The 27,439-nt window shown below is 49.6% G+C and overlaps 1 protein-coding gene across 1 annotated transcript in view; it reads left to right on the forward strand.

The window, feature by feature from the left end:
* Positions 1–629: 629 nt before the first annotated feature.
* Positions 630–27,439, forward strand: part of DCPS (decapping enzyme, scavenger) — a 45,075-nt gene continuing 18,265 nt past the window's right edge. The window contains exons 1-2 of the mRNA XM_043452403.1: positions 630–1,192; positions 2,924–3,098. Coding sequence (XP_043308338.1) covers positions 992–1,192; positions 2,924–3,098 — 376 coding nt within the window. The 5' untranslated portion in view covers positions 630–991. The remainder of the gene's footprint in view (positions 1,193–2,923; positions 3,099–27,439) is intronic.

The raw sequence follows: 27,439 nt of genomic DNA on the forward strand, positions 1-27,439 counted from the left end.
AAATGGAGATGGCTGGTCCTGGTGATTGTGGACAGCTGAGTGACTGATTCTGAAGGCTGCCACTGAAAAAAATATTGGAGGGTGGTGGGAGGCTGGAGCAAGGGGCATCCTTGGGTCTGTTCTGTCCAAGCACTGTTGAAGCAAGAGACGGATCCGCGAAACAGTCGAGGGAACTACAAATTATTTTTAAATTACATTTTTTATCTGTCACTGGTGAGCTTCCCTGGTGATTCTGCCTGCCGATGCAGGAGACACGGGTTTGATCCCTCGGTGGGAAAGATCCCCTGGAGAAGGGAATGGCTACCCACTCCAGTATTCTTGCCTAGAAAATCCCATGGACAGAGGAGCCTGGAGGGCTACAGTCAGACACAACGGAGCGACTAAACAACAACAACAAGAGGTGAAGACTACAAAACTGGCTGAAATAGATTTTTCAGTTTGAATTCCTGAATCATGTAGGCAGTATCAATCTGAATTCTAAACCTGAATGGAAATTGACCTGTGATTACAAGTTTTCAGGATTTTTCTTCCCCCTTCTCTCCAGAGCCAGATGTTGAGGCAGATAAGTTTCCTAAACATCTTGTTTCCTCCAGTGGGACAGCTTTTAAAAAAAATTTTAGGTAGTTGGCCTTTCATTGAGGCGGTGGCCCTTTAGAGATGTTGCAGAGAAATTATAATTTTTACATAGCAGTCTCTCTAGCCCTCCTGTTTAGAGACCTGTTGCTTTCTCTCTTCACTCAGCAGCGGCCTCCACGAGGGCGGGCCAGCACAAGGGGATCAAGAACACGGAAACTCGAATTAAAACGCTGGATGGGAGCAGGTCCCACGAGTCTGAGCTCCTAGGCTCCTTAGCGCCGGAAGAGCCCCCGGCTCTGGGCGCGAAGCACGTCGGGAGTTGCAGTCGCCACCCTTGGTGGAGGTGGGAGGAGCTTGTGAGGAGGGGTGGGGCCGCGGCAGGGCTTGCGCAGGCGCACACCTTCCGCCCGGCAGCATGGCGGAGCTAGCGCATCAGCAGAGCAAGAGAAAGCGCGAACTGGACGCCGATGAGGCGGAGACATCCAGCACAGAGGGAAAGGAGGAGGGCGTTGGGAATGGTACCTCTGCCCCTGTCCGCTTACCTTTCTCCGGCTTTAGGGTGAAAAAAGTGCTGAGGGAGTCTGCGCGGGACAAAATCATTTTCCTGCACGGGAAGGTACCAATAGGCAGTTCTGGGGAGGGGATATGGAAGGGGATGACCCAATCGTCGCCTCGGAGGCGGATTTTTTTTTTTTTTTTTTTAATAGCTTCTTCGGAAAATACCAATCGCATTCCTGGGACGGGGGAGGCAGAGTGCACTAAAATGCATCCGCGGGTTGGTTCGTGGAGGAGACAAGACTATCCGTGAAATTAACTAAGGGAATTAACACGCGTAGGGCTAAATTTCCTAATTCCTCTTTTACTAAAATAAAGAACTAACACCAGTGGAGTGTATTGCCGATTAAAAATCACATGTTGAAGTCCCTAAGCATTCATTGTTAATTCATTAAACCTGTAAGATGCTAGTGAAAGTGAAAGTGTTAGTCGTTCAGTCCTGTCCGACTCTTTGCTACCCCATGGGCTGTATCCCACTAGGCTCCTCTCTCCATGGGGTTCTCCAGGCAAGAATACTGGAGTGGGTTGCCATTCCCTTCTCCAGGGGATCTTCCCAATCCAGGGATGGAACCCACCTCTCCTACATTGCAGGCGGATTCTTTACTGTTAGATGGTAGTTCAGTTCAGTCGCTCAGTGGTGTCAGACTCTTTGTGACCCCATGGACTGCAGCTCACCAGGCTTCCCTGTCCATCACCAACTCCCAGAGCTTGCTCAAACTCATGTTCATGGAGTGGGTGATGCCATCGAACCATCTCATCCTCTGTCAGAAGCTAGTAAATGTTGCTGGGTGGTCTTGTTCATCCAGGTCCCAGGCAGTGACATAGAGACTGTGGGAGGTTTGATCCTTGTTCTACAGGACTCCACCCCAACAGGGGAGACAGTTTATTCAAATGCTGGTCCAGTTATACATGTTATGAGCTGACAGGCCAGCACTGATCTAGGTACAGGAGACCTGATGAAAATTACTATCATTGATCTAAAGGAGTGTGCAGTATCTTCCAGTAGACAGACACCGCTGGCTCAAATACTGTGTGCTCAGCTTTCTAGCAGGGGCTGAGGAGAGACTGAAGACCACCCCAAGAACTAGTGAGGAGGCCGTCTGAGGGTTCTCCAGAACTCCTGGCAAGAGCTTTCACTTTTGGGAGCTTGGGGGAACCTGTCTGAGGCATCTGAGCCTGTCTCTGTGTCTCATTTTTTTGGCCATGCGGGATCCTAGTTCCCTGACCAGGGATGGAACCCACACCTCCTGCATTGGAGGTGCGGAGTCTTAACTACTCGACCACCAGGGAAATCACTGCATCTCTTGTTTTTTAGCGAGGTTCTGTCTGGTTCTCTAAGCCCACCTGTCTTTAGTCTGCGATGCCTGCTGAAGATTTTAGCCAAGAGAACCTTTGAGCTTGAAGCTAGTTGGGATACCCAAGAGATTCTACTTTCTGTTTCAACATTGACTATTTGTGTCGCTTCAGGCAAGTCACTTAATCTTCTCTAGACCTCAGATTCTTCATCTGTAAAATGGGGAGAATTTGACAGGCCTTGTGAGCCTAGAAGAGAAGATAGCAGAGAAGCTTTGCATCTTTCTGAAGAAGGATGCCACAAGGATTTGGGCTGATGAGATGTTTTCTCTGGGAGAGGAAACATGGGCACCTTTGGCTAGACTTCCCCAGAGGGAAGACTGCAGGGAAGGAAATCCCGAGTATTGGGATTGCAGAGTCCCTGGGAGCGTTTACATTTGCTCTCCGGGCCTCCCCTGTGATTCTGCCCCTGGGCCCACTGATGGTGTCTCCCCCGCAGGTGAACGAGGCATCTGGGGACGGGGATGGGGAGGATGCTGTTGTGATCCTGGAGAAGACGCCATTCCAGGTGGACCAGGTGGCCCAGGTCCTGAAGGGCAGTCCTGAGCTGCAGCTGCAGTTCTCCAATGATATCTACAGCACCTATCACCTGTTCCCTCCAAGGCAACTCAGTGGTAAGCTGGGGGTGGAGGTGGCTGCCTGCAGGGGGAGTGTGATGGTGGGGAAATAGGGGAACAGTGGCCACTCCATTACAGATTTGCATGTTCAGTTGCAGTGGTTCCCTCTGAAAGGAGGCGGGAACGCTTGGCATTCTATGAAGACATTTTTGGTTGTCAGAACTGGGGAGTTAGGGTGTTGCTGGTTCCTAGAGGATGGAGGCCAGAGATGCTGCTAAATATCCTACAAAGCACCAGATGGGCCCCCATGACAAAGAAATGGCAGTAGTGTCAAGGCTGAGAAACCAGGCTCTAGCATGGTGTGCTTTGGGGCCGGAGTGTGATTCATAGGAATAATAGTAATTGTCCATACTTCTTAAACCCTTTCTGTTGTACTGGCCACCAGTCTTAAGTATTCTATATGTGTCATTGTATTTAATCTTCAGAGCAGCCCTGTCGTGGTAGGGCTTTACAGAGGCGGAAACTGAGGTTTGGGAAGGTTAAGAAAGCTGTCCAAGATCACACAGCAAATAAGTAGCAGAAAAACTCAGATCTTTAGTTGACCAAGGAGTTGCTTTCACCACGTGGCTATGGAATGAGCAGTGTGCTGGGTGCTGTAAGATCAGTTAGTTTCTGGAAGGAACTCACTGTCTAGGGTGGGGAGACAGGGAGTGTAATCGAGGAGGGACTTGAGAAGGGGAGGATTTCGTGGGTTAAGAAGCAGAGATTTTTGATCGTTTATGGTTGCCTGAAACACAAGACCTTGTAGTCAGCTGAAATGTGACGTGAGACCAGGCAGGCCTTTCCTGAAGAGGTTGGGGAGGCCAGCCTTTCTTCTGGAGGGAATGGCCTGAGCTGTGTTATGGGCAGGCCAACTGATGTGTACAGAGGTAGGGTATCACTTTTGATCTTTTGTAGTTTTATTACACTTGAACTGAGGGGGGAAAAAAGCAGACATTTGGGGTTTTTTTAACGATTTTTTTTTTTGGCTGCCCTGGTTGGCATGTGGGAGATCTTAGTTACGCAACCAGGGATTGAAGTGGTGCCTCCTGCAGTATAAATGTAGATGCTTAACCACTGGATCATTGGGAAAGTCCCAGAGATTTGGTTTTGATCACAGTATTAATACTTTTTAATTTATTAAGAAGAAGAACTGATTCATTCTAAAAGACCCTGACGCTGGGAAAGATTGAAGGCAAAAGGAGAAGGGGGCGACAGAGGATGAGATGGTGAGATAACATCACCAACTCAATGGACATAAATTTGAGCAAATTCTGGGAGATAGTGGAGGATAGAGGAGCCTGACGTGTTACAGTCCGTGGGGTCACAAAGAGTCCAGCATGACTTAGTGACTGAACAAGAAGAGGAAGAATATTCCATGCCAAAAGCTAGACATGCTGTGAACTCTTTTCCTTTCGATGATGAGATTCAGGAGGCAGCTTTGTGGAAAGCCTGAGGGAGGCTAGTTGGCCTTGAAGGTTCCTTCCAGCCAGGAAATCCTGGGATCTGCTTTGCAACACAGGGCAGTCTTCTAATGTCCTTCTGCCTTTTTTTTGCCCTCCAGCATTTAGGAACAGCTTGGCTTTACAGATATCCTGCCACAGTCTTTTGGATAGGCGTAGTCTTTTCTGTATCCCCAAGAAAGGGTGCTGTTGTCCTTCGGAAATATATATGAACACTTGATGTGAGAGAAGCCAACCTTTCATGGCTGAAAGCAAAAACAGCCTGATCTTTTACTGAAAGAGGGTCAGGTTGATCTGTTCCCCTTGACGGAAATGGACAACTTTATTTGCTTTCTCAGGTGCTGACGTTTAAGCAAAGGTAGTGCTCAAGGTGAGATGGCAGAAGCGTGCCAGGGGACACTGTAGCTACCCAGGACTTGGGACAGCCACCACCTACAGGCTCTGGGGTCACCACTCTGCTGCGAGCCCTTCCTTCTCCTTCCCCTCTTCTCTCCCCATCCTCTGCCCAAATTCAGAAGGTTCTGCTCCACAGGTATACCTTGTAGAATTTGCAGCCTCTCCTTTTCATTTTATTTTTCCAACACATGTTCTTCTGTGGTGCTATACACAGTTGGTGGTGGCCGCTGCCCCTTCTTTCTGTTTTTGTCATTTTTCCCCCAAGATAAGCACTGAAAGAGACAGTGGGTTGTCAAGGTCACAGGTGTCTGTCCCCACTCAGCCCTCTGCATGTCACACTTCTTCCCCAGTGGTGTATGCTCTCAACTGTGAGCCTCAGGTTTTAGCTCCTCTTTTCTAGGGCTCACTCTCTTCAATTTCTATTTATTTTAATTTTTGTTTACTTGGCTGCACCAGATCTTAGTTGTGGCATATGAACTCTTAGTGGCGGCATGTGGGATCTAGTTGCTTGACCAGGGATCGAACTCAGGCCCCTTGCATTGGGAGTCTGGAGTCTCAGCCACTGGACCACTGGGGAAGTCCCTCATTGTCTTTTTAGCATAAACACAGAGACAGTGTGTTACACTTTTATCTTTCTGACTGAAACTATGCATGGTGACTTGGAAGTGGTAGCAGTCTGGCTCAGGGCTCCACCTACACCCCTCTCTCATTTCCTTGTGTACCTTATCCCTGGATAACATCCAGATCAGGGGTTGGCAGACCTTTTCTGTCAAGGACCAGAGGTAAGTATTTGAGGCTTCATGTGTCACTGTAATCCTCTCTGTCACATGTTATTTTCTTCTTTTAACCTTTTTAAAAATAAAAATGCCGCTCTTATCTCACTGGATGCAGGAAAACAGGCCACAGGCCAGATTTGACGTTCTGGCCATAGTTTGTCAACTTCTGTTCCAGATTTTTCCCACCCACAGTGTGGTCTGTAGACTAGGAACGTTGGTACCACCTAGGAGCTTGTTAGAAACGCAGCATCTCAGAGCCTGCTCCAGACGGCAGAATTAAAATTTGCATTTTAGCAAAAACCCTAGGTGAGTCACACACACATGAAAATTGTTGAGAGGCACTGGTCTGTAAACACCATCTGTGTGGGGGTGATGTTCACATTTATTCCTCCATCTCTGACCTCTCCAAGAACCCCAGGCTCATACTGAAATAATCACCTACTTAGCATCTCCATTCGGTGGGCTCATGGGTACCTCAGAGGTGAATCGTGAGGATCCGATGGACTGTTTTTAGAGGCACCTGTGTGCGTGCTCAGCAGTGTCTGACTCTTTGTGACCCCATGAACTGCAGCCCGCCAGGCTCCTCTGTCCATGGGATTTCCCAGGCAAGAAAACGAGTGAGTTGCCATTTCCTTCTCCAGAGGATCTTCCCGACCCAGGGATCGAACCTGTGTCTCCTGCATCTTTTGCATTGGCAGGTGGATTCTTGACCTCTGAGCCACCTGGGAAACCCCCCCTCCCCTCCACCACTTAGCAAACAGCAACAATTAGAGGCACTCAGCACATGTGAAATAGTAGCCGCTATGACTGTCCTGACGTGCTGGGCCCTGTCCTGGTGCTGGGGCTCCAGAGATGAGTGACATACCATCTCTGCCCTCTCAGGCCCATTTGAGGGAGGTGTCCCCCCTCAAGTTAGTTGAAAAGGGGGAAGTAAAGCTGTCGGGGGGGTCACTGCCTGGATGTAGGGGACAGCGGTCCTTGTTGGTTGGAGCCTTGTCAGCCTCATTTCCAGTCCCCAGCAACCAGGCCTACATCAAACACTCAGTAAATGACCCCTGAAGAGTGGATCCCACAGACCAGCCCATTCTTTCTTTCCCACCCTCTGGGGGCCACGCATTCCACAGCCACCAGGGGGCAGCAAGGCCACAGTGTCCTGCGGCCGGCTCCTCTGGCCTTGGTCCTCAGGCTTCTTGGCCCCGCCTCTTGAATCCTAGTCACCAGCTTATTTCTGAGCTGGCTGCCCTCATGATCTTTTCTGGTATTTCTCCATTCTCTGTCCAGTTTCTTCTAGCCTGAGGATTTGCTATTTCCTCACTTATCTCTTCCAGGTTCTCAGCTGACCACAAGAGCCCACCATGGGCCCCCCCACCCTGTTGCCCTAGGAGAGCACTGGGGGTCGGAGTCCCACCCAGCCAAGCGCCCAGACTTCCCCGTGATGAGGCCAGGGGCAGTACGTGCTGTCTGAGTTTTCCTATGTAGTGCAGGGGTCAAGGGCGCAGGCACAACCAGGCTGGGATCCTGGCTTTGCTCTTTACCAACCATGAGGACTTGAGAGTGTCTGTATTCATCCAACAAATTGGGAAGTTGTTGGCCACGTGACATGAAGAGCTGACTTATTAGAAAAGAGCCCGGTGCTGGGAAAGATTGAAGGCAAAAGGAGAAGGGGGTGAGGATGAGATGGTCGGATGGCATCACCAACTCAACGGACATGAATGTGAGCAAACCCGGGGAGATAGTGAAGGTCAGGGAAGCCTGTTGTGCTGCGGTCCACGGGGTCGCAAAGAGTCGGAGACGACTCAGCGACTCAACAAGAACTGCGCCTGGTGCCAGGGGTGCGCCTGCGGGGATCAGATAGTGTCTCCTTTGGGCTCACGGGGGGAAGGCAGACGGCAACAGGGAGACGCACGTCCACACAGCCCAAGAACAGGAAAGGGGCTGCCCGGGCCGCAGGCCAGGAACTCTGCGGACATGACCCCCATGCTGGGGCCTGAGCGATGGAAAGAAACCAGCTGTGCAGAGAGCTGCTGAGGGGGTGGGGAGAATGTTCTGGGCTGAGGCCGCAGCACGTGGTCTGGGGGAGGAAAGAGGAAGGGAGAGAAGGCCCCTGTTTCAGGAGCCTGGTGGGCGGGTGCTGACCAAGGTGTCTGAACCCAGATGAGGCTGAGGAAGTCGCTGCAGTTATTTTCTTGTTAAATTAGGTTAGCGCCTGAACCTACGTCAGGATAAGACAGAAAAGGGCATTGTAAAGTTTTTTAACCTTTACCCACAGTGAGAGGATGTATTTTACATTTTGACCCAGAACTGGGAAATAAATATACGTGAATCCAAGGGAAAGAAAAAGTTCACAAAACAATGCCTTTACATTGTGCGACACGCTCTAGTATACTCATCTTCATTCCAGTCTTGTCTGTTTCCTTTTTTTAAAAAAAAAAAATACTGGTCTTAACCTCCTAAATTAATTTCATCACCACTATTGTGGTTTATGACTCACTGGGATAAGGTATATTAAGCCCTTGGCACAGTGGCATATGGTGTGTATTCACAAACGTTTGTCATCTTTTATTGTTCTTTTCCCACCTCTAAAATTATATGAGCCTTAAGTGGAACAATATACGTAACATATGGAGAAATGCCTGGCTCTGACCGTAGGTGTGTTTCCTTTGTTCTCCCGTGGCCATGTGGCCGGTGTGAGGACCGAGCGGGCCAGGTGGCTGGGTCCAGGCAGGTGGAGGCGGGGTCCCCTCCTGCTCTCGCCTCACGCTCCATCCGTGGCCGTCAATGGAGCCCTTTCATCGAGAGCTGTGTTTCCTGTCCTGGGGAAGAAGGGGCAGACAGTAGGGAGAAGGGTGTGACTCAGTAATCCAGACTGCCTCAAAGAAGGCCATTGTTTTTCTGCTGCTGTGGGGCAGGGGGGGTGCGTGGATCTCACGTTCAGGGCAAAAGGCTTCTGTGAGTGAGTGAGGCCGGGCCACGGAGAGAGGGATCCCGGGAATCGCAGCATCTCGTGGCTGTAGGGAACTCCCGGAACTCTAGCCCGTCGTGTCCAATTCTTTGCGACCCCATGGACTGTAGTCTGCCAGACTTCTCTGTCCATGGGATTTCCCAGGCAAGAAGACTGGAGTGGGTTGCCATGTCCTCCTCCAGGGGATCTTCCCCACCCAGGGGTTGAACCTGCGTCTCTTGCATCTCCTGTATTGGTGGGTGGATTCTTTACCACTGGCTCTACCTGGGAAGCCCCAGGAACTCTTAGCTACTGGCCTGGTGTTCCTCCTGTGCCCTGTGCAGAGGCAAAACCCAGGCTCTGGAGAAGGAGCACTTTAAAGGGCCAACGACTCCTGGAAGAGTTTTCCTGGCAGCATAGAAGAAAACTAGAAAACAGTCCAGATAGCAACTGACAATAGAGTCTGTAAGTAAATCCTGCATGGACTACTTCTCCATCCAGTGAACGCTGAGGAGCTGCGGCTCCATACACTCTTCCTGAAGGATGACTTCCCTGCTCCTGCCTCCACCCCCACCCCCCTCCACCCCTCCCACCCCCCTGCCACCCAGAGGGCAAGACAGAAAGTTTGAGTTGCAAGATTCCGATTAGATAAGGTTGAAAAACAGAACTAAACAATACACTGCTTAGGATGCACACAGGCCTCATTAAACTAGGAAGATAAAAAAAGAAATGATCAACCCCTAATTCAGCAAAATGATTATCCCTATTGGGGGTGACACAGAGGTCAGGTATTATTTGTTTCTAGGGCTGTGTGCTCCATACACGGATGTTCCTTTAGGTCTTTAAACGGAATATATTTTGTCTTTATGGACATATATACGTAAAATATTTGTGTACTTAGCGACTGAATAACTCTCAACATCCGTACATGTGAGAGTTGGACTATAAAGAAGGTTGGGCACCGAAGAGTTGATACTCTTGAATTGTGGTGCTGGAGGAGACTCTTGAGGGTCCCTTGAGAACAAAGAGATCAAACCAGTCAATCCTAAAGGAAATCAACACTGAATATTCATTGGAAGGACTGATGATGAGGTTGATACTCCAGTTCTTTGGCCACCTGATGCAAAGAGCTGACTCATCGGAAAAGACCCTAATGCTGGGGAAGATTGAGGGCAGGAGGAGAAGGGGACGACAGAGGAAGAGATGGCTAGGTAGCATCACTGACTCAGTGGACATGAGTTTGAGCAAACTCCAGGAGATAGTGAAGAACAGGGAAGCCTGGCATGCTGTAGTCCATGGGGTCTCAAAGAGTTGGACACCACTTAGCGTGACTGAACAACAACATATATATGTGTGTGTGTATATATGTATACATATATGTGAACATAAAATGTTTGTATATGTGCATATACACATGTGTTAATATGTGCTGTATATTTCCCAATTAATTAAAAGCTGGCAGGTCCTTAGAAGAACTAAGAATATACCCTGCTACATTGTAGGCCTCTGCCCTCGTCCTCCAGTTTGGTTTCTAGTCAGTCTTGCTGAAAGTGAAAGTGTTTGACTAAGGCCCCTTCCTCCCTCCGGGTTTGGGGCACCAGAAGACTTTTGGTTCTGCTTCCCTTCTTCCCCTGTGGACGAGGGAGCCCCGTGGTGTGCGGTGCCCACTCGGGGCCGACGCGAGCGGGCAGAGGGGGATCGCGTGTGGTCCTCCTGCCAGGAGGACAGAGCTGGCACCAGGCTCTGTGGCTCCACTCCAGCACAGACTGGCACTGGCCTCTCACCCATCCCTTTGGGTGTCCTTGGCGGCCCTCCCAGCCTAGCTGAGCCAAAGGACAAGCGCTATCTGAACAGTGACCAGCAGAGGAAGCCTGGCCAGACAGGTCTCGGCTGGCCAGCCCGGAGCAGGGTGTGGAAGGGCGCCGGCGTCATCAACACAAGACATAGTCCAGGCTCAGGGCCAGTGGGCACCACCAGGCCAGGTCTTGGAATTGCTCTGAGACTCAGTTTCTCTGAATGAAAGTCCACATCAGGGGGCTTCTATGTCACAGGAGCTTGGAGAACCATCATTTCTCAGCTTTGAATGGGACACAGAGGAGATTTTATTTCTGTGGTTCTTAAAAGCGCCTCGGGGCTTCCCTGGTGGCGCTAGTGGTAAAGAATCTGCCTGCCAATGCAGGAGATGTAAGAGATATGGGTTTGATCCCTGGGAAGATCCCCTGGAGAAGAAAATGGCAACCCACTCCAGTATTCTTGCCTAGAGAATCCCATGGACAGAGGAGCCTGGAGGGCTGTAATCCATGGGGTCACAAAGAGTCAGACATGACTGAAGCGATTTAGCACAGATGGTTGTTAAAGTAGCCCAAATCATCAGAATTTCGAATTTCGAATGCAGAGTCTGGACCTACTAAATAAGAACGTCAGGAGTAGGCTGGGGCATTTAACAAAGTCACGCAGTCACATGGTCAGATAATCAAATGGTGCTGAGGCTTATCTGGACAGACAGGCTCTAATACCACTCTCCCCCACCCTGGTTCTGCCTTCCGGAAGTGACTACCATTAAGACAATTTCTTGGATTTAGTGCTTCTAGTGATTTCTTCCAGACACATAATTGAATAATATGCTTATGCAACTCTTCCTTGATTTATCAGATTTTGATGTTGTTAGTTTCCCACAGTGGAAGATGGAAGCCTCCTTTATATTTTCCTCACCCTCCTCTCCCTCCTTCTCCCAGTTTTTGATATTTATATTATTATTTCAAGTTATTGTTGTTGTTGTTTAATTGCCTTTGGAATCCTAAATGTATTGAAATCTTTAGTCCTTATTCCACATACTCTGGGCTTCCTTGGTAGCTCAGCTGGTTAAGAATCCTCCTGCAATGCAGGAGACCCCAGTTTGATTCCTGGGTTGGGAAGTTCCCCTGGAGAACGGATTGGCTGCCCACTCCAGTATTCTTGGGCTTCCCTGGTGGCTCAGCTGGAAAAGAGTTCGCCTCCAATGTGGGAGACCTGAGTTTTATCCCTGGGTTGGGAAGATCCCTTGGAGAAGGGAAAGGCTACCCACTGCAGTATTCTGGCCTGGAGAATGCCATGGACTATATATAGTCCATGGGTCACAAAGAGTCAGACAGAACTGAGCGACTTTCACTTCCACATACTCTTTAAGTTGTATCACTCTGTCGGGAAATATTGAAAAGCCTTCCCTTCCCTTCCCGGCACTTCTATCCTTTGCTGTCCGTCAACTTGTCTGTCAGCCGTACTTGTATTTTCCAGGCGGTCCCAAGACACGGGGGCAAACCACTTATAGCCATCCGGTTTTTAACTTTCAGTTTAGTATTCAGTTGGGCTTTCCTGGTGGCTCAGACAGTAAAGAATCTGCCTACAATTTGGGAGACCTGGGTTTGATCCCTGAATGGGGAAGATCCCCTGGAGAAGGAAATGTATTCTTGCCTGAAGAATTCTACAGATAGAGGAGCCTGGTGAGCTACATGGAGAAGGGAATGGCAACCCATTCCAGTATTCTTGCCTGGAAAATCCCATGGATAGAGGAGCCTGGCGGGCTATAGTCCATGGGGTCGCAAAGAGTTGGACACGACTGAGCGACTAACACTTTCACTTTCATAGTATTCATTTATGTGAGATTCGTGACACTTTATAATAAAAAAGACTCTATGTTAGATGGTGGTGCCCAGCTGTAGACTAAGATAAATGTTCTGAGCGTGTTTGGGGTAAGTTAGACTGAGCACGAAGCTCGGTAGGTTAGGTGTTGCAAATGCATTTTCGACTTAACGATGGGTTTATCTGCATGTAACCCCATCGTAGGGTGAGGAGGATCTGTACTCTGTTTTTGAAAGTACCTAGTCATTTAATAATTTGTTGAATGGTATTTCCTTTTTTCCTTCTGGAAGTTTTGTTTCCGGAATGCTTTTTCCTGGCTTCAGTCTGGAGACCTGGTTCTTGAGGCATGCCTCAGACTCATAACAGACTTCCCTCCACAGCTTTCCTGGGTTAGAGCCACTGTCTGTCTGCTGGGAGCTTTGTCTTTTTCATTTTGGTTTTACCCTGGTTTAGCTGAAGTGCAGTCCTTGTTTACTTAAAAAAAAATTTTTTTTTTTTGGAGTATAGTTGATTTACAATGTTGTGTTGGTTTCAGGTGTACGGCAAAGGGAAATCAGTTGTGCATATCCATATCTCCACTCTTTTTTAGATTCTTTTCCTATGTAGGTCATTCCAGAGTGTGGAGTAGAGTTCCCTGTACTATACAACGGGTCCTTAGTAGTTAGCTCTTTATATATAGTAGTGGGTATTCGTCAGTCCCAGTCTTCCAATTTATCCCTCCCTACCCTCACGCCCTGGTTGGTTGTTCCCTGCATCTGTGACTCTGTTTCTGTTTTGTAGGTAAGTTCATTTGTACCCTTTTTTAAGATTCCACATATAAGTGATGTCATCTGTGACTTAACTTCACTCAATATGATCATTTCTAGGTCCATTCATGTTGCTGCAAATTATATTATTTTGTTCTTTTTTATAAAATGCATTCTTAAGTACGTTCTCACAAAGAATAAACAGGAGGAAAACTTTGAGTCTTTTGTTTTGCCCTCACTTTTAATTGATGATTCGACTGGGTACAGAATTTGAGTTTATTTCCCCTGCAAACATCAGATGCATTCATCTCTTGTCTTGTGGCATCCATCGTTGCTCGTAAGATACCCCATGGATTGTTGCCCGCCAGGCTCCTCTCCGTGGGATTCTCCAGGCAAGAATAATGGAGTGGGTTGCCACGCCCTCCTTCAGGGGATCTTCCCGACCCAGGGATTGAACCCGTGTCTCCGGCATTGGCAGGTGGATTCTTTACCACTGAGCCACCAGGGAAGCCCAATAAGATATCGAGCACCAGTTTAATTCTCATTTCTCTGTAGTGAACTTCATTTATTTGTTGTTGGATTTTTCTGTTTTGTTTTGCTTTATTAGTTTCCTTCTTTGGAAGCGTATAAGATGGCCTCTGTCTTTTGTGTACTGGGGTTTTGTAAGGCTGTGTTCGGTGAGACCTTTCTTTTTTCATTGATTCTGCTGGGTACTTTTGGACCCTTTCAGTTTAAAGTGTTATGTCAGCCTTTCACTCTGAACATTTTTTCCTGTTATTTCTTTGATAATTTCCTTCTCTCCGTTTCCTTCATTTCCTCTTACTTGAAATCCTGTTAGTTGTTAGACATCCTAGATCGGTCCTACGTGCTGCTTCTGTCCTGCCCCCGTTCCCATCTATGTCTTTCCTTTCTGGAGTCTCGTGGATGGTCTTAACATTGTCCTCCAGACCTCCTAGTAAAGGAGCCTCATTTGGGAGCCTCATTTTTAATTTTTCTCCCTCTGGTCCTCTGAGTCTTTCATTTTCATAGCATCTTGCTTTTGCTTCACAGAGGCCAAGTTGGGTTGACATTCTCTGACATACTAATTAGAATTGTTTTAAAAATTATCTCCTGACCCTCAAATGTTCCCGTTTCCTCTGGGATCTGGTTCTGGTTGTTTATTTTGGTCATTCTTTTTCAGACGGCTGGCTTTCCCTTAGTGTCTGGTGAATGTTAGTTCAGTTATATTTATTTTTTTTAAGTTTTAAATTTTTTTTTGGCCATGCAGTACAGCTTGTGGGATCTTAGTTCCCTCAGTAGGGATTGAACCTGGGCCCTCAGCCGCAGAAGTGCAGAGTCCTATCTGCTGGGCTGCCAGGAAAGTCCCAGTTCGTTTGTGTTTAAAAATGAAGAACCAGGCTGATAGTCTGGCAAACTGAGTTAGGTCTATTGCCACCATAGGTCTCTCTTGGACGGCTAGCTGTGTAGACAGAGAGCAGGGCTTGCTGGCCTTGCCTGAGTTTGGAGGTACCAGCCCACTCTGGAGCCTGTATACTCTCTAGTCCACTGTAGCTCATGGACCACATCTGGCCTGCTTCCTTTTGTGAGGCCTGTGAGATAATTGTGGTATTTACATTTTTAAAGGGTTAGTTAAAAAGAAAACAAAGAAGAATGTGCCAAAGAAGCTGTATGTAACCAGCAATGCCCCGCAAATTGACTGTCGCTCTTTGTACAGAGAATTCGTCTACCCCTGCTCCAGTCAGTTCAGTTACTCAGTCGTGTCCGACTCTTTGTGAGCCCAGGGACTGCAGCACGCCAGGCTTCCTTGTCCATCACCAACTCCCGGAGCTTGCTCAAACTCATGTCCAACGAGTCGGTGATGCCATCTAACCATCTCATCCTCTGTCGTCCCCTTCTCCTCCTGCCTTCAATCTTTCCTAGCATCAGGGTCTTTTCCAGTGAGTCAGTTCTTTGAATCAGGGGGCCAAAGTACTGGAGCTTCAGTTTCAGCATCAGTTCTTTCAATGAATATTTAGGACTGGTTTCCTTTAGGATGGACTGCTTTGATCTCCTTGCAGTTCAAGGGACTCTCAAGAGTGTTCTCCAACACCGCAGTTCAAAAGCATCAATTATTCAGCGCTCAGCTTTCTTTATGGTCCAACTCTCACATCCATTCATGACTGGAAAAACCATAGCTTTGACTATATGGACCTTTGTCACTAAAGTAGTATCTCTGCTTTTTAGTATGCTGTCTAGGTTGGTCATAGCTTTTCTTCCAAGGAGCAAGCATCTTTTAATTTCATGGCTGCAGTCACCATCTGCAGTGATTTTGGAGCCCAAGAAAATAAAGTCTGTCACTGTTTCCATTGTTTTCCCATCTGTTTGCCATGAAGTGTTGGGACCAGATGCCATGATCTTAGTTTTTTGAATGTTGAGTTTTCAGCCAGCTTTTTCATTCTCCTCTTTCATTTTCATCAAGAGGCTCTTTAGTTCCTCTTTTATTTCTGCTATAAAGGCGGTGTCATCTGCATGTTTGAGGTTATTGATATTTCTCCCAGCAATCTTGATTCCAGCTTGTGCTTCATCCAGCCAGGCATTTCGCATGATGTACTCTGCCTATAAGTTAAATAACCGAGGTGACAACATACAGCCTTGACGTATACCTTTCCCAATTTGGAACCAGTCCGTTGTTCCATGTCTGGTTCTAACTGTTGCTTCTTGACCTGAATACAGGTTTCTCAGGAGGCAGGTAAGGTGGCCTGGTATTCCCATCTCTTTAAGAATTTTCCACATTCTTTAAGAATTACCCTTGCTCCAGTCCGAGGGTTAATATCTTTGGAGCATAATCCTCTGTTTTCACCTGCATTAACTGCCTGCCCCTACCATGAAAGTAGGCAATGGATGAAGCTAGCTGGTACAGCTCTTCTGTAGAGGAGCTCTTTATTATTTTTCTTTTTAAAGAAATATTTATTTACTTAGCTGCACCAGATATTTGCTGTGGCCTGTGGGATCTTTACTGAGGCATGTGGGATCCTTATTTGTGGTCTGTGGGACCTAGTTCCCTGACCAGGGGTCAAACTCAGGTGCCCTTGCATTGGGAGCATGGAGTCTTAACCCCTGGGCCACCAGGGGAGTCCCTAGAGGGGCCCTTAGTTGGTCCCGGTTTCCAGCTCTGATTCCTGTCCAGCCCTCTGTCCCTGCTTGTTCAGAGCCCACATCCTCTTCCGGGTTCGCGTGGGGAGGCTGGCGATGCCCTGCGTGTGGCCCTGATGGTGGTCCAGGCTGCAGCTTCCTTCCCTGTGGTCTCATCCACTCACACCCTGCCTCCCACTTCCTAACCTTGGGACATGAATGGCAGTCTCTCGTTTTCTGCTGCTTTCCCCTTCTTGTTCCCTCTTGTGGGCTTGTTCCTATTTGTATTTCATCATTGCATTGCAGTGGGTTTTTGAAACGGTCTGAGGATCACTGTTAAATAGGAAATGGGGGCCCTCCTCACATGTGTCCGTATGCCGGGTGGGGCTTAGGCCACAGAGACGTTAGTCACTGAGGCCACAGCCAGATGGAGCCCGTGTTGGTGAGCTGAGACAGACGCTGCGTTTCTCCCGCACTCTCTTGCACACACAGTGTCCTCCATGCTCGTGCACAGAGGGCGGGATGCCGGCTCGACATGGCCGGATCCGTAAGGTTGTGAGACCTGGGTCCCGCTGACCTTGCGTTTCTGCCTCCAGGGGCCTGACTTAGACAGTCACTCGTACACGTCAGGAAGAGCGGGCCAGGGTGTCCATTGTAGCACTGTTTGTGATCGAAAAATGAAAAATAAGAGCAAAAACAATCTAAATGGCCCTGTATGTATGAAGGGGTTAATAAGGTGTGGTATGTGCATACTGATTGTTACAACGGAGGAAGATGATCTCTCTGGACTAACGAGGGAGGGTTCTGAGGTCACAGGTAACATAAAGGGTCATCCCTTTTGTGCTCAAAAAACACCTTTATATATATGTTCATATATATCTACATTCATTAAATGTCTACATTTATTCTACAAGAATATCTACATTCATCCATCAAAAGGCTGGAATAATGAGCACCCTCCTAATATTGGTGATTTCCTCAAGGCAAAGGATTGGGGGCTAGACTTCTGAATTATTTGAGACTGTACTCCTGTGATGTTCTGATAGAGATTGTTTAGGACGTTAACCTCATCCCCAGACAAACTAAACAAAGAAGCAGAGCAAAAGTTTCGCCTGGGGACGCCTCTGGTGATCCAGTGGTTAAGACTCTGCACTTCCACTGCAGGAGCTGCAGGTTCAGTTCCTGGTTGGGGAAGAAAGATCCCACATGCCGCGTGGTGTGGGCAAACAATAGTAAAAATTATTTTTAAAAATAAATCAACCCCAAAGATGAGGTGGAACTGGGGCCTCTGGCTGTGTCTTTACTTCACAGCCTGGATGCTTGTCAGTTCATCAACAAGTGCTCTGTCCTCCCAAATACACTCACTCCAAACTCTGGAGGTTCTTCGTACCTGCCTACAGTGCCGTACCTGGGAGATGATGGTGAGGAGCAGGTGGCCATGGAGGGGTGATGCTGGGATGGTGTGGACTGTGCCGAGGCAGCGCCTCCCACACTTGGAGACGGGGAGGCAGGTGGGGGCAGCAGTGTGGACAGGGCAGCAGAGTGGGCTCCTGGCATTAGCTGGGCTTTGAAATGGGGCTGCTACTTCTCTTTTTTGTTAAAAAAAAAAATTTTGTTTGGCTGCGCTATGCCTTATTTGCAGCGTGAAAACTCTTAGGTATAGCATATGGGATCGAGTCTCCTGACCAAGGATCGAACCCAGGGCGCCCCCACCCCACCCTCCGCTGCATTGGGAGCGTGGAGTCTTAGCCTCTGGGCACCTGGGAAATCCAGAAAGGGGCTTCATTTTTTTAAAAAAATATTTATTTTTTATTTGCCTGCTGCTGCTAAGTCACTTCAGTCGTGTCCAACTCTGCAACCCCATAGACAGCAGCCCACAAGGCTCCCCCATCCCTGGGATTCTCCAGGCAAGAACACTGGAGTGGGTTTGCCACTTCCTTCCCCAATGCATGAAAGTGAAAAGTGAAAGTGAAGTCGCTCAGTCGTGTCCAACTCCTAGCGACCCCGTGGACTGCAGCCTACCAGGCTCCTCCGTCCATGGGATTTTCCAGGCAAGAATACTAGAGTGGGGTGCCATTGCCTTCTCCACCGGGTCTTAATTGCAGCATGCAGGATCTTTAGTTGCAGCTTGCAAATTCTTGGATGTAGCATGTGGGATCTAATTCCCTGACCAGGGATTGAACCTGAGTCTCCTGCATTGGGAGCACAGAGTCTTAGCTAATGGACACCTGGCAAGTCCTGAAAGAGGGCTTCTTTAATGGAGCTGGGGAAAGGTGAGTGAGCCACAGGAGTCTCTCTTGGTCAGTAGAGGCCACCGAAAGATGGCCGAGTTCTGCTTTTCTCCCTGGGTGCTTCAGGGCTTCCGACACCAGCGAGCCAGGGCCCCCTCTAGGGCTTGGAGGGACAGTGGGATCAGAGCAAACAGAAACTCGAAGATGGGAAGTCTACCACCCGAGTAGAGTTCTTGACCCGGAACGGGCTCTGCCTTCCTCTCGGCTGTCTCACTGGCCTGTACTCATCCCCTCTGCCAGCTCCGCTCCGAGAGCCCGTGAGTGCAGCCTCCTGTGTGCCCCCGTCTCCTCCCCGCACAGGCTGGAGCAGAAGCCTCTGTTCAGTTCTCTGTTTAGGCTTAGGCTTCCATGAGGCTGGGAAAAGCTGTTGTGTTCAGAGCCTGTGTAGAAGCAAATAGAGCCAAGCGCCTGAACTGTGGCCGCCACCAGGAGGCCTGTGTGTTCTTGTTCCCGCTCTCTCAGAGGGGGCAGGGCGCCAAGACTGTGGCCGTCTTCAGACTCGAGTCAGCAGAAAGTCCGCTCTCTCGGGGCCAGTGGGCGAGGGTGGATTACCCACGGGATGGCTGCTCCACTTCAGACTGGGCGGCCCGGTTCTGATCCCTGCTTCTCCGTGCGTGATGGCCTGGAGTTCCGGTAGCCCCGACTCCCAGGAAGGCCTGTGCCCGTGGCCTTCTCCTCCCTTCACGCCAGCACTCAGGCTGCCCTGAGGCTTGGCACCTTTGCGCCTCTCAGAGTGAAGCCGGGTGATGCCTTTAGACGGGAAGTGGAGATCGAGGCCGTGTTTTGGGACTCCTGAATAGTCAGTCTAATAGCTCTTATAGGGCTAGTCTGCTGGACTGCAGAACGGTTTCTTCCTGCCTATGGGGGAGGGGGTCTCGCAGCTCTAAGACCAGGACTGCTGGTTGGCAGTTCCGTTACCTCGTTACATAGCAGGTCTCTCCCTTCTGTACAGAGGGACCTTTGTGGTGTACCATCCTGCTGCAGCCGCCCCATCCCCGAAGGATGTAACCCCTGGGGCTGCATCTAGAGTCACTGAGTTTGTGGCCTGGGCCTTCCGGTCTCATCAGAGCCCCCTCACGACCCTCCCGGGCCTGGGAGGACCGAGGAGGGGGCAGGGAAGGAAGTTGCCAGAGCCAGGATCTTGCTACCATCAGCATCTGCGTCTTCCCCGTCTCCAGCGGCATCTCTGTGCTTTTCGCTGAGACGGATAATAAGCAGTTTGGAGGTTTGCTGTGGGGTGGTTGGAGCTTCCAGTTAGATCCCGACCACGCCCTTCGGCCCTGTTTATCCTTGATCCGGACGGAGGTCTTTTCAGGCCTCACTTGAGTACTTCCAGCATCCCCCAGTGGGGGACAGTGCACACCCCGCCCCAGGCCTCCTCTGGCCGGCTCTCTGCTCACCATGATGCCAGGACTGAGGAACGCGTCGTCCAGCTGGGGGAGGTCCCTAAGAGGAGGAATGAAGCTGGCAGGTCCTATGAGACCCCCTTGCCGGCCTTCTCTTGGGGTGCTCCAGCGCGGGGGAGCCCTGCCGGCCCAGGCCTGCAGCCCATCGCCCGTGAGGCTCTGCGTGGCTCCTGTGCAGGGAGGGGCAGGGTGGGCTTCACACCCCACTCACGCTTCGTCCTTGCCTCTCCCCTGCTCCCTTGGGCCTGCACATCTGGGTCAAATAAGTTGAAACTGGCCCACGATAATGCAGGGGGAGCCGAAGCCACAGGCCTGGCCGTAGCAGTGACCTCATCGTGGAGAAGCCGGCAGCCGTGCTGGAGAGCAGGCTTGTCTGAACATGTGTGTGGGAAGGCGGGCAGACTGTCTGTGGTTTGCATTTTCATGTTTCATGTGCAGCAGCATTTTCCTGGGGATTTGGCTAAGCCCGCTCTGGCAGAGAGCAGGAAGGACAGCTGCAGTCTCCTTCCCAGAGCCCTGCCTGCCTCCCGTCTCCGAAAGAGATGGCCTTCATGTCTGGGCTGGGTGGCAGGGCTGGCTTCAGTCAACAGAGAAGGGCATTCAGAAGACCCTCACCAAGGTGTGCCAGCGATGGGCACGCCGGCCCGCTCCTCAGGCTGTGGCGAGAGGGAGCGGGTGTGGACAGGGCTGGCTGCTGTCACTGGGGGCATGTTGCTGTGGCCCTTTCCACCGCCACAGCATCCCTGCAGAGAAGGAACGGCTGCCCTGAGTCCCACAGGGGCTGCGACCACCCCGCCCCAGGCCTCCTTCCCCACCGTCCAACGCCGTCAGCCTGGGAGGGGGCCAGGGCGCTTGGTACCACCCTTGGAAGTTGAATGAGTCATGGATCCCTGTTGTGAGTGGGGACATCCTCGCTGGTCCGTGCTCCCCTCTGGAGCCCGTTCCAGCCCCGCCTCTGGCTGCACACCCTGTGGGGGCCGCTCAGACAGCCCCCCAACCCTGGAGGGGAGCGTGCCCCCACGTCCTGCCCTCCCGGGGGCACTGTGGCCAGCAGCCCGTGGCCGGCCTCTGCTCGCACCGACGTCCTCCCAGACCTCCCAGTCTGCAGCTCCCATCGCTCTGGCTCCTTGCTGAGCTCTTCCGTTTTGCTGACAGCTCTTCCTGTGTCTCTGGGAGGGGCTGGAAGGAATCTTGTTTCTCCCACCTGACAGGGCTGCTTTTGGGGGAAAGTGGCGGCACCACAAGTTTCTCAGGAAAGGGCCTGAAAGAGGCTGGCCCTGGGGCAGGGAAAACCATCTTGCACAGAGGAGTCGGACTGCTTGGGTTCAGGTCTCAGCTCCACCCCTTGCCGGCTGTGTGGCCTTGGGCAACTTACTTAACCTCTCTGGGCTTCAGTTTTCAGGGGCAGCTTATTTTTCTGTTCTTAATAAATGTGTTATAAAGTGATCCGTAATTGTTGTAGAAAATGGAAACAAAGTTGCTCCGTCGTGTCCGACACTTTGCGACCCCACAGACTGTAGCCTGCCAGGCTCCTCTGTCAATGAGTACCCTGAAAAACTAATTTTAAAAATTACAGTTACATTCAACTCGACTGCCCAGAGATAGGTCACATCTCAGAATATGTCCTGACTCTTTTGGACGGTTCTCTGGGTGCACCTGTGTGTGCAGTGGTGCACGCACACACTCTTGTAACAGTAGCTTGGCATAGTATATATCCTGTCGTGTAGACCGTGTTACAGTTCATGTCGGGTCTGTTTCAGGCACGGTACACCCAGTGCACGGAACAGCGTTTCTGCTCTCAGGGAGTTGATGTGCATGCAGTTGCAGGAGGGGAACATAAAGAACAAATAAATAGGCCAAGTGGCAGTAAATGGCCAAGAAGAAAAAATAAAGTATGAGGAGGGAGACGGAGGACAGGGACCTGGGCTTCCAGTTAAAAGCGGGCAGTTCAGGTGCCCAGCTGCTTCCTTTAAAACCCTCACTCAAAATGGCTTCAAAGGAATTGCCTTTAAATAAAATTAACCCATAAAGACTTGAAGGAGGGGAGACAAACCAAGGAAGCGAATGGAGGAGGAACTGGCTTGGCAGGCTGGAGAGGGGAAACCTGAGCCAGCCAAGTCCGCTTCACAGGACTGGTCATCGCTGGGGAGGTTAAAATGGAGGGCCTAGAGATTCTTGGTGTCAGTGGGGTCGTGGCACGGAAATGTAGAAGGTTAAGTAGAAGTCTGCAGATTCGGTGAACCCTGAGAGGAACCCTGCCCGCCCTCCCTCCGCCCACCTGCTTCTCTTCCTCCTCATTCAGTGCTGTCTGCCAGACCCCTACCTCCATCTGTGAAATTGGAAGAATCTTCTGGGGAATCTGAGCAACCCAAGAGAAGAGACTTCAGCTCTCAGGGGCTCCATCACGTGCAAAGGAATAGCCTGATGGTCATGAAGCTCTCCCGTGTCAGCAGGCTTCCCTCCAGCATCTTCACACTCTAAAATATGAGTGAGCGGATAGGCCGGTTGGCCAGACTTTTGAGTAATGCCTCAGTTGAAAAAGAAGGAGCAAGGAAAAGGAAGCAAAGACAAGAAAGAGACTTGGAGGAGATAGAAGCTGTTCAGGGAGAAGAAATTTTCAAAGATATCATTTATCTCAGAGAGAAATTATAAAAGCAAAGAAAGCAAAAGATAAGGTTAAACTCACTGTCGAGGTAGGAAACTTTATTTAAGTGTAGCTCATTATGTTTCCACATAGTCCAGGCCTGAGTCATGAAGTCTTCCAGACATGGAGATTAAAACATCATGGCAGGGGGGAAAAAAAAAGCAAAAGAACAAAATACTATCAAAAAGGAAGTTTTTTAAAGCTTTTAGGAATAAAAATATGATGGAAATGAAAACAGAAGATGAACACTCTCTGAACAATAGAGCAGAAAGACTTAGAGCTGGAAAATGGGAGAGAAAGGAAAACTACAAGATGAATCAAAGAAGTTAAATATCTAAATAGTGTTCCAGAAAGATAGGGCTTGAGAAAATGGGGAAGAAAATGATCGAAGAAACAGGTCCCAGATATGTATACCTCTGGCTGATCCATGTTGATGTATGGCAGGAACTAATCACAATATTGTTAGTTCATTATCCTCCAATTAAAAATAAAATTTAAAAAAGGAAGGAATGAGTTCCAGAACTGAAGAACATGATTTTCAAGACTGAAAAGGCCTGACACTTGACCCAGCTTGATAGATGGAAATAAACCTGCTTTAAGACCCATCAGTACAATCAGGACACAAGGGACAGAGAGGAAAAAAACAGGTTAGTACAGAGGCTTGGGATCAGAGTACCTCAGACTTCTTAGTAGCAGCAGCACAATCTGGAAGGTCACAGATTGCTTCCAGACGTGGAGGGTCATTGCTATCCTAGAATTTTCTAGCCAAGCTCTTCATTAAGCATGACAGTAGAATAAAGACCTTTTCAGATGTTCCAAGCCTCTCAGTGTATCTTCTTTGTGCCATATCGCTGGACACATCTGGAGTTTGTACTTTCGTTCTTGGTGCATGGTCCCCAGACCAGTGGTTGCATCTTCTGGGCACTTGTTAGACATGCAGGGCTTCCCTAGTGGCTCAGTGGTAATAAATCCACCTGCCAATGCAGGAGACGCAGGTTCGATCCCTGGTCTGGGAAGATCCCACGTGCCTGTGTGCCCCAGCTACTGAGCCTGTGCTCTAGAGCCCAGGAGCCTCAACTGCTGAGCCCACGTGTTGCAACGACTGAAGCCTGTGTTCATTTGCCACGACTAGAGAAAGGCCCACATGGCAACAAAGACCAAGCGCAGGCAAAAATAAATATAAAATTTAAAAAAGGAAATGCCCCGCCCCAGGCCTCCTGATACACGCTGAAGCTTGAGAAGCACTGCTTCAGCAAAATGAGGACAAACATGTGACAGAGGAAGATAGTGGATCCGGGAAACAAGGTACCCAGCACAGCAAGGGGGAGGGCCCCCCAGGATGGCAGTGCTCGGAGTTCCCAGGCCACAGCTCTGCAGGCTCAGGTCACGGGCTCCGTGAACACACTGTCGTTCTTGTGTCTGATGAATTTTAACATCAAAAGGAGACATTATAAAAAGGGAAGTGGTGGTGGGTATAAAACTTGTGTGACAAGTTTATAGAAAAGTAAACAAGTAAATGTTAACTCTGTATAACAGAAGTTGTGCTGAAAGGAAAAATAGGAAAAATACTCATGGTGTATTCTTTAGCAGTGGACAGCATTTACATCATCATAATGGTGTTGATAATGCTGAGCACTGATTTATCCAACATTGTGATCTGGTTGTGTTGTGAGAATAGGGTAGAGAAGAGCATGTGTGTGCATGTACATGTGCGCTCACACTGTTTTGTTAGAGAGCTGGTTGTTGTTGTTCAGTTGCTAAGTTATGCCCAACTCTGTGACCCTGTGGACTGTAGCACACCAGGCTCCTCTGTCCTCCACCATCTCCTGGAGTTTGCTCTGATTCACATCCGTTGAGTCAGTGATGCTAACTAACCATCTCATCCTCTGTCACCCTCTTCTCCTTCCCTCAATCTTCCCCAGTATCAGGGTCTTTTCCAATGAGCTGGCTCTTCCCATCAGGTGGCCAAAGTATTGGAGCTTCAGCTTCAGCATCAGTCCTTTCAATGAATATTCAGGACTGATTTCCTTTAGGATTGACTGAGAGCTGATTAAAAAAAAAAAAAAAGCTAAATCCTTATCTTCCCTAATGGGAGGTTAATAAGTAATAAAACTGAAAAAGTGAAACAAGATATAAAAATATTTGTAATTTGGAACTGTGGAAGTATGAGACCAAAGAAATGGCCGGAAGAGTTGACACTGGTGCTCAGGAAGAAGCGGAAGACATTTAAAAACAAGCTTTGTTTGACTTTTATGTGCAAGATACACCTTAAAACTTTATAAAACTAAAGCCAAATTTGAAAAAGCATGGCCGGAAGGGAGGCTTTGTCAGGGAAGCTCTCTTAATAAACTGGTTATTTTTGAGAAATGAGCTTTAGAGGTTTTTTTTGTTTGTTTTTGTTTTTTAAGAATGTCAGCAGGAGGGCAGGGTCAGGAGATTCCTTGTTGCTTCTCTAGCCACTAGGAAATGCTTCTGGGCTGGGAGGTGCCAGGAACCTCTCATCCTGGGCAGGGGGCCCCTTAAGTCATTTTGCTGGACGGGGTTGGCAGAGAGGGTGCCAGGCAGGTGGTGAAGCACCGTCTGCTGACCTTCGGGGGCCAGCATGTGGTGCCAAGGCCAAAGCCCAGCCCTGGCCTCAGCTTCCCTGTGAGTGGCCCGGGTACCAGAGTGAGACCCGCCTCACACTGGCTGTGGGGAGTGAGTGCGTTAATGTGCATACAGGGGTCAGAACAGTGGCTGGCCCTTCTGCTGGCAGTTAGCGCCCAGGGAGTAGAGGGTACCCACATCTTTTTATTTATGTTTTGAAAAAAAATTTCAACCTTATAGAAGCATTGTATAAATAGTACAAAGAACTCCCTTAATAAAAGCTCTTCAGGGGACTTCCCTGGTGGTCCAGTGATTAAGAATCTGCCTTCCAATGCAGGGGACTCAGCTTCGATACCTGCTTGGGGAACTAAGATCCCACATGCTGCAGGGCAGCTAAGCCCACACGTTGCAACTAGAAAGGAAGACCCAGTGAAGCCAAAAAAAAAAAAAAAAAAGGCTTTTTTTTTTTTTATCACCTTTTGATAACGTGGCCACATTTCCTTTTTCTCTCTCCACATACACATACAATAATATCTTGTCACCGTTACCTCTGTTATTGAAAAGTAAGTTGCAGACATGTTAGCCCCTCATCGCTAAGCATGTCAGTGTGTGTCTCCTAGGAACCAGAGTAAAATGGTCAATTTGGAGAACTTTTACATTTATACAAAATGTATAAATGGTGTGATGTGGAAACCGTTATTAATCTTACTGTTGCTTCAATGCCATTTTCAAGAAGGAAACTTCCCTTGCCCCATCCTCCGCAGTCCACAATCCAGTCCAGTCTCCAGTGTCCTTTAATCTGGAGCAGTCCCTCAGCCCTAACTTTGACACTGTGGAAGAGCTGGGAAGCCATTTGTCTTGTCGGGCGTCCCTGGGTTTGGGAGGTGATGTCACCTTGCGATGGGATACAGGTTATTTTGGCAGGCATCCCATGGCACGGGCTTCCCAGGTGACCTCAGTGGTAAAGAACCTGCCTGCCAGTGTAGGACACTTGGGTTTGATCTCTGGGTCAGAAAGATCCCCTGGGGGAGGAAATGGCAACCCACTCCAGTATTCTTGCCTGGAAAATTCTACAGACAGAGGAGCCTGGTGGGCTGCAGTCTATGGGGTCACAAAGAGTCAGACATGACTGAGCAGCTGAGCATGCACCACGGCACAGCCCAGGAGGTCTGTGCGGCCAGTTCATCTCACAGGGGTGATGCTCTGGTCACTGTGTGTCCCTGTCTGCAATTAATGAGTAATCTCAGGGGAGTTGTTTTTGAGGCCCTGGGTCAATATCCTGTTCCCCTACATATTTTCATCTGATTGTTTGAGTGTTTATCAGGCCTTGACTCTTGACCAGATTCCTCATGAAGCTCAGTTGCAGGTCATTTAGATAAACACCAGAGCTTGCTTTTGGCTGCCAGTGAAAAACTTAGCATTGGGAAATATATTGACTTTTTTTTTTCCCCCCAGAGAGGTATTATTCCATTTAGAATAAGAAGTGCACTTCCTGGCTTTAAAGTCTAAAAAGGTCAGATTCATTCTTTTGTTTGTTTGGTATTTGCTGAGTGCCTAGAGTATACTGGACACTCTTCCGGGTGCCGGGGATAATGCGGTAAAACACAGGTAGACAGACGTCCCTGGGGGGGATCAGACAGGAAACCTGCCCTCGGTGGCCAGGTAGTGCAGGGCGAACCCCAGGGTATGGTGAGGTCGGGGGTGCCTTGCTTGGATGGAGACCTGAGCGGGTGAAGCAGGGGAACAGGTTCGAGGCCTGGAGATGGGAGTCAGTGCGGGTGTGAGGAGGTCGCTAGGAGGTCGCTAGGGCTGGAGCTGAGACGGCCCGGGGAAGGAGGACGGTCAGCGGGGTTGCAGGGAGGCCTGGGCGAGACTGGGGGGCAACGTCCATTCGGATGTCGGCAGTGAGGGCCTGAATGAGACCCGGCTGGGAGTGGTGGCTCCTTGGGGCTCAGAGCACAGCGAGGAGGGTCTCCTCTGGGCAGAAAGGGGGCAGTTGGATGGGGCCTTTTCATTCTACCCTGCTGCTCTGGAAAGGACAGGAGGGGCCGGCCTGGCGAGGGGCCCGTCTCCCCACCTTCCCAGCGGCTTGGACAGTCTCTGGCAAGCCTTGGCAGGCGGGCATGCCTGCAGGCCCTGTGGCTTTCCGGCCTGGAATGGCCGGGGAGTCCTGGGCTGGGAGCCCAAGGTGGTGCATTGCCAGTGGGGCATAGCTCTTATCCAGGTCATCCCTGCCCATCTCCCCGTGGGAGGGAGCGCCAGGGCTCACAGCCTTGGTCCCCACGCCCCACTCAGGCAGTCCGGGGGAGTAAGCTGAGGACATTCGAGGAGGACTTTTCCGTGGGGGTGCAGGAGGGATGCAGTTCTGGAGACTTCCCACC

This window comes from Cervus canadensis, chromosome 29, assembly GCF_019320065.1.
Source record: "Cervus canadensis isolate Bull #8, Minnesota chromosome 29, ASM1932006v1, whole genome shotgun sequence".
NCBI lineage: Eukaryota > Metazoa > Chordata > Mammalia > Artiodactyla > Cervidae > Cervus > Cervus canadensis.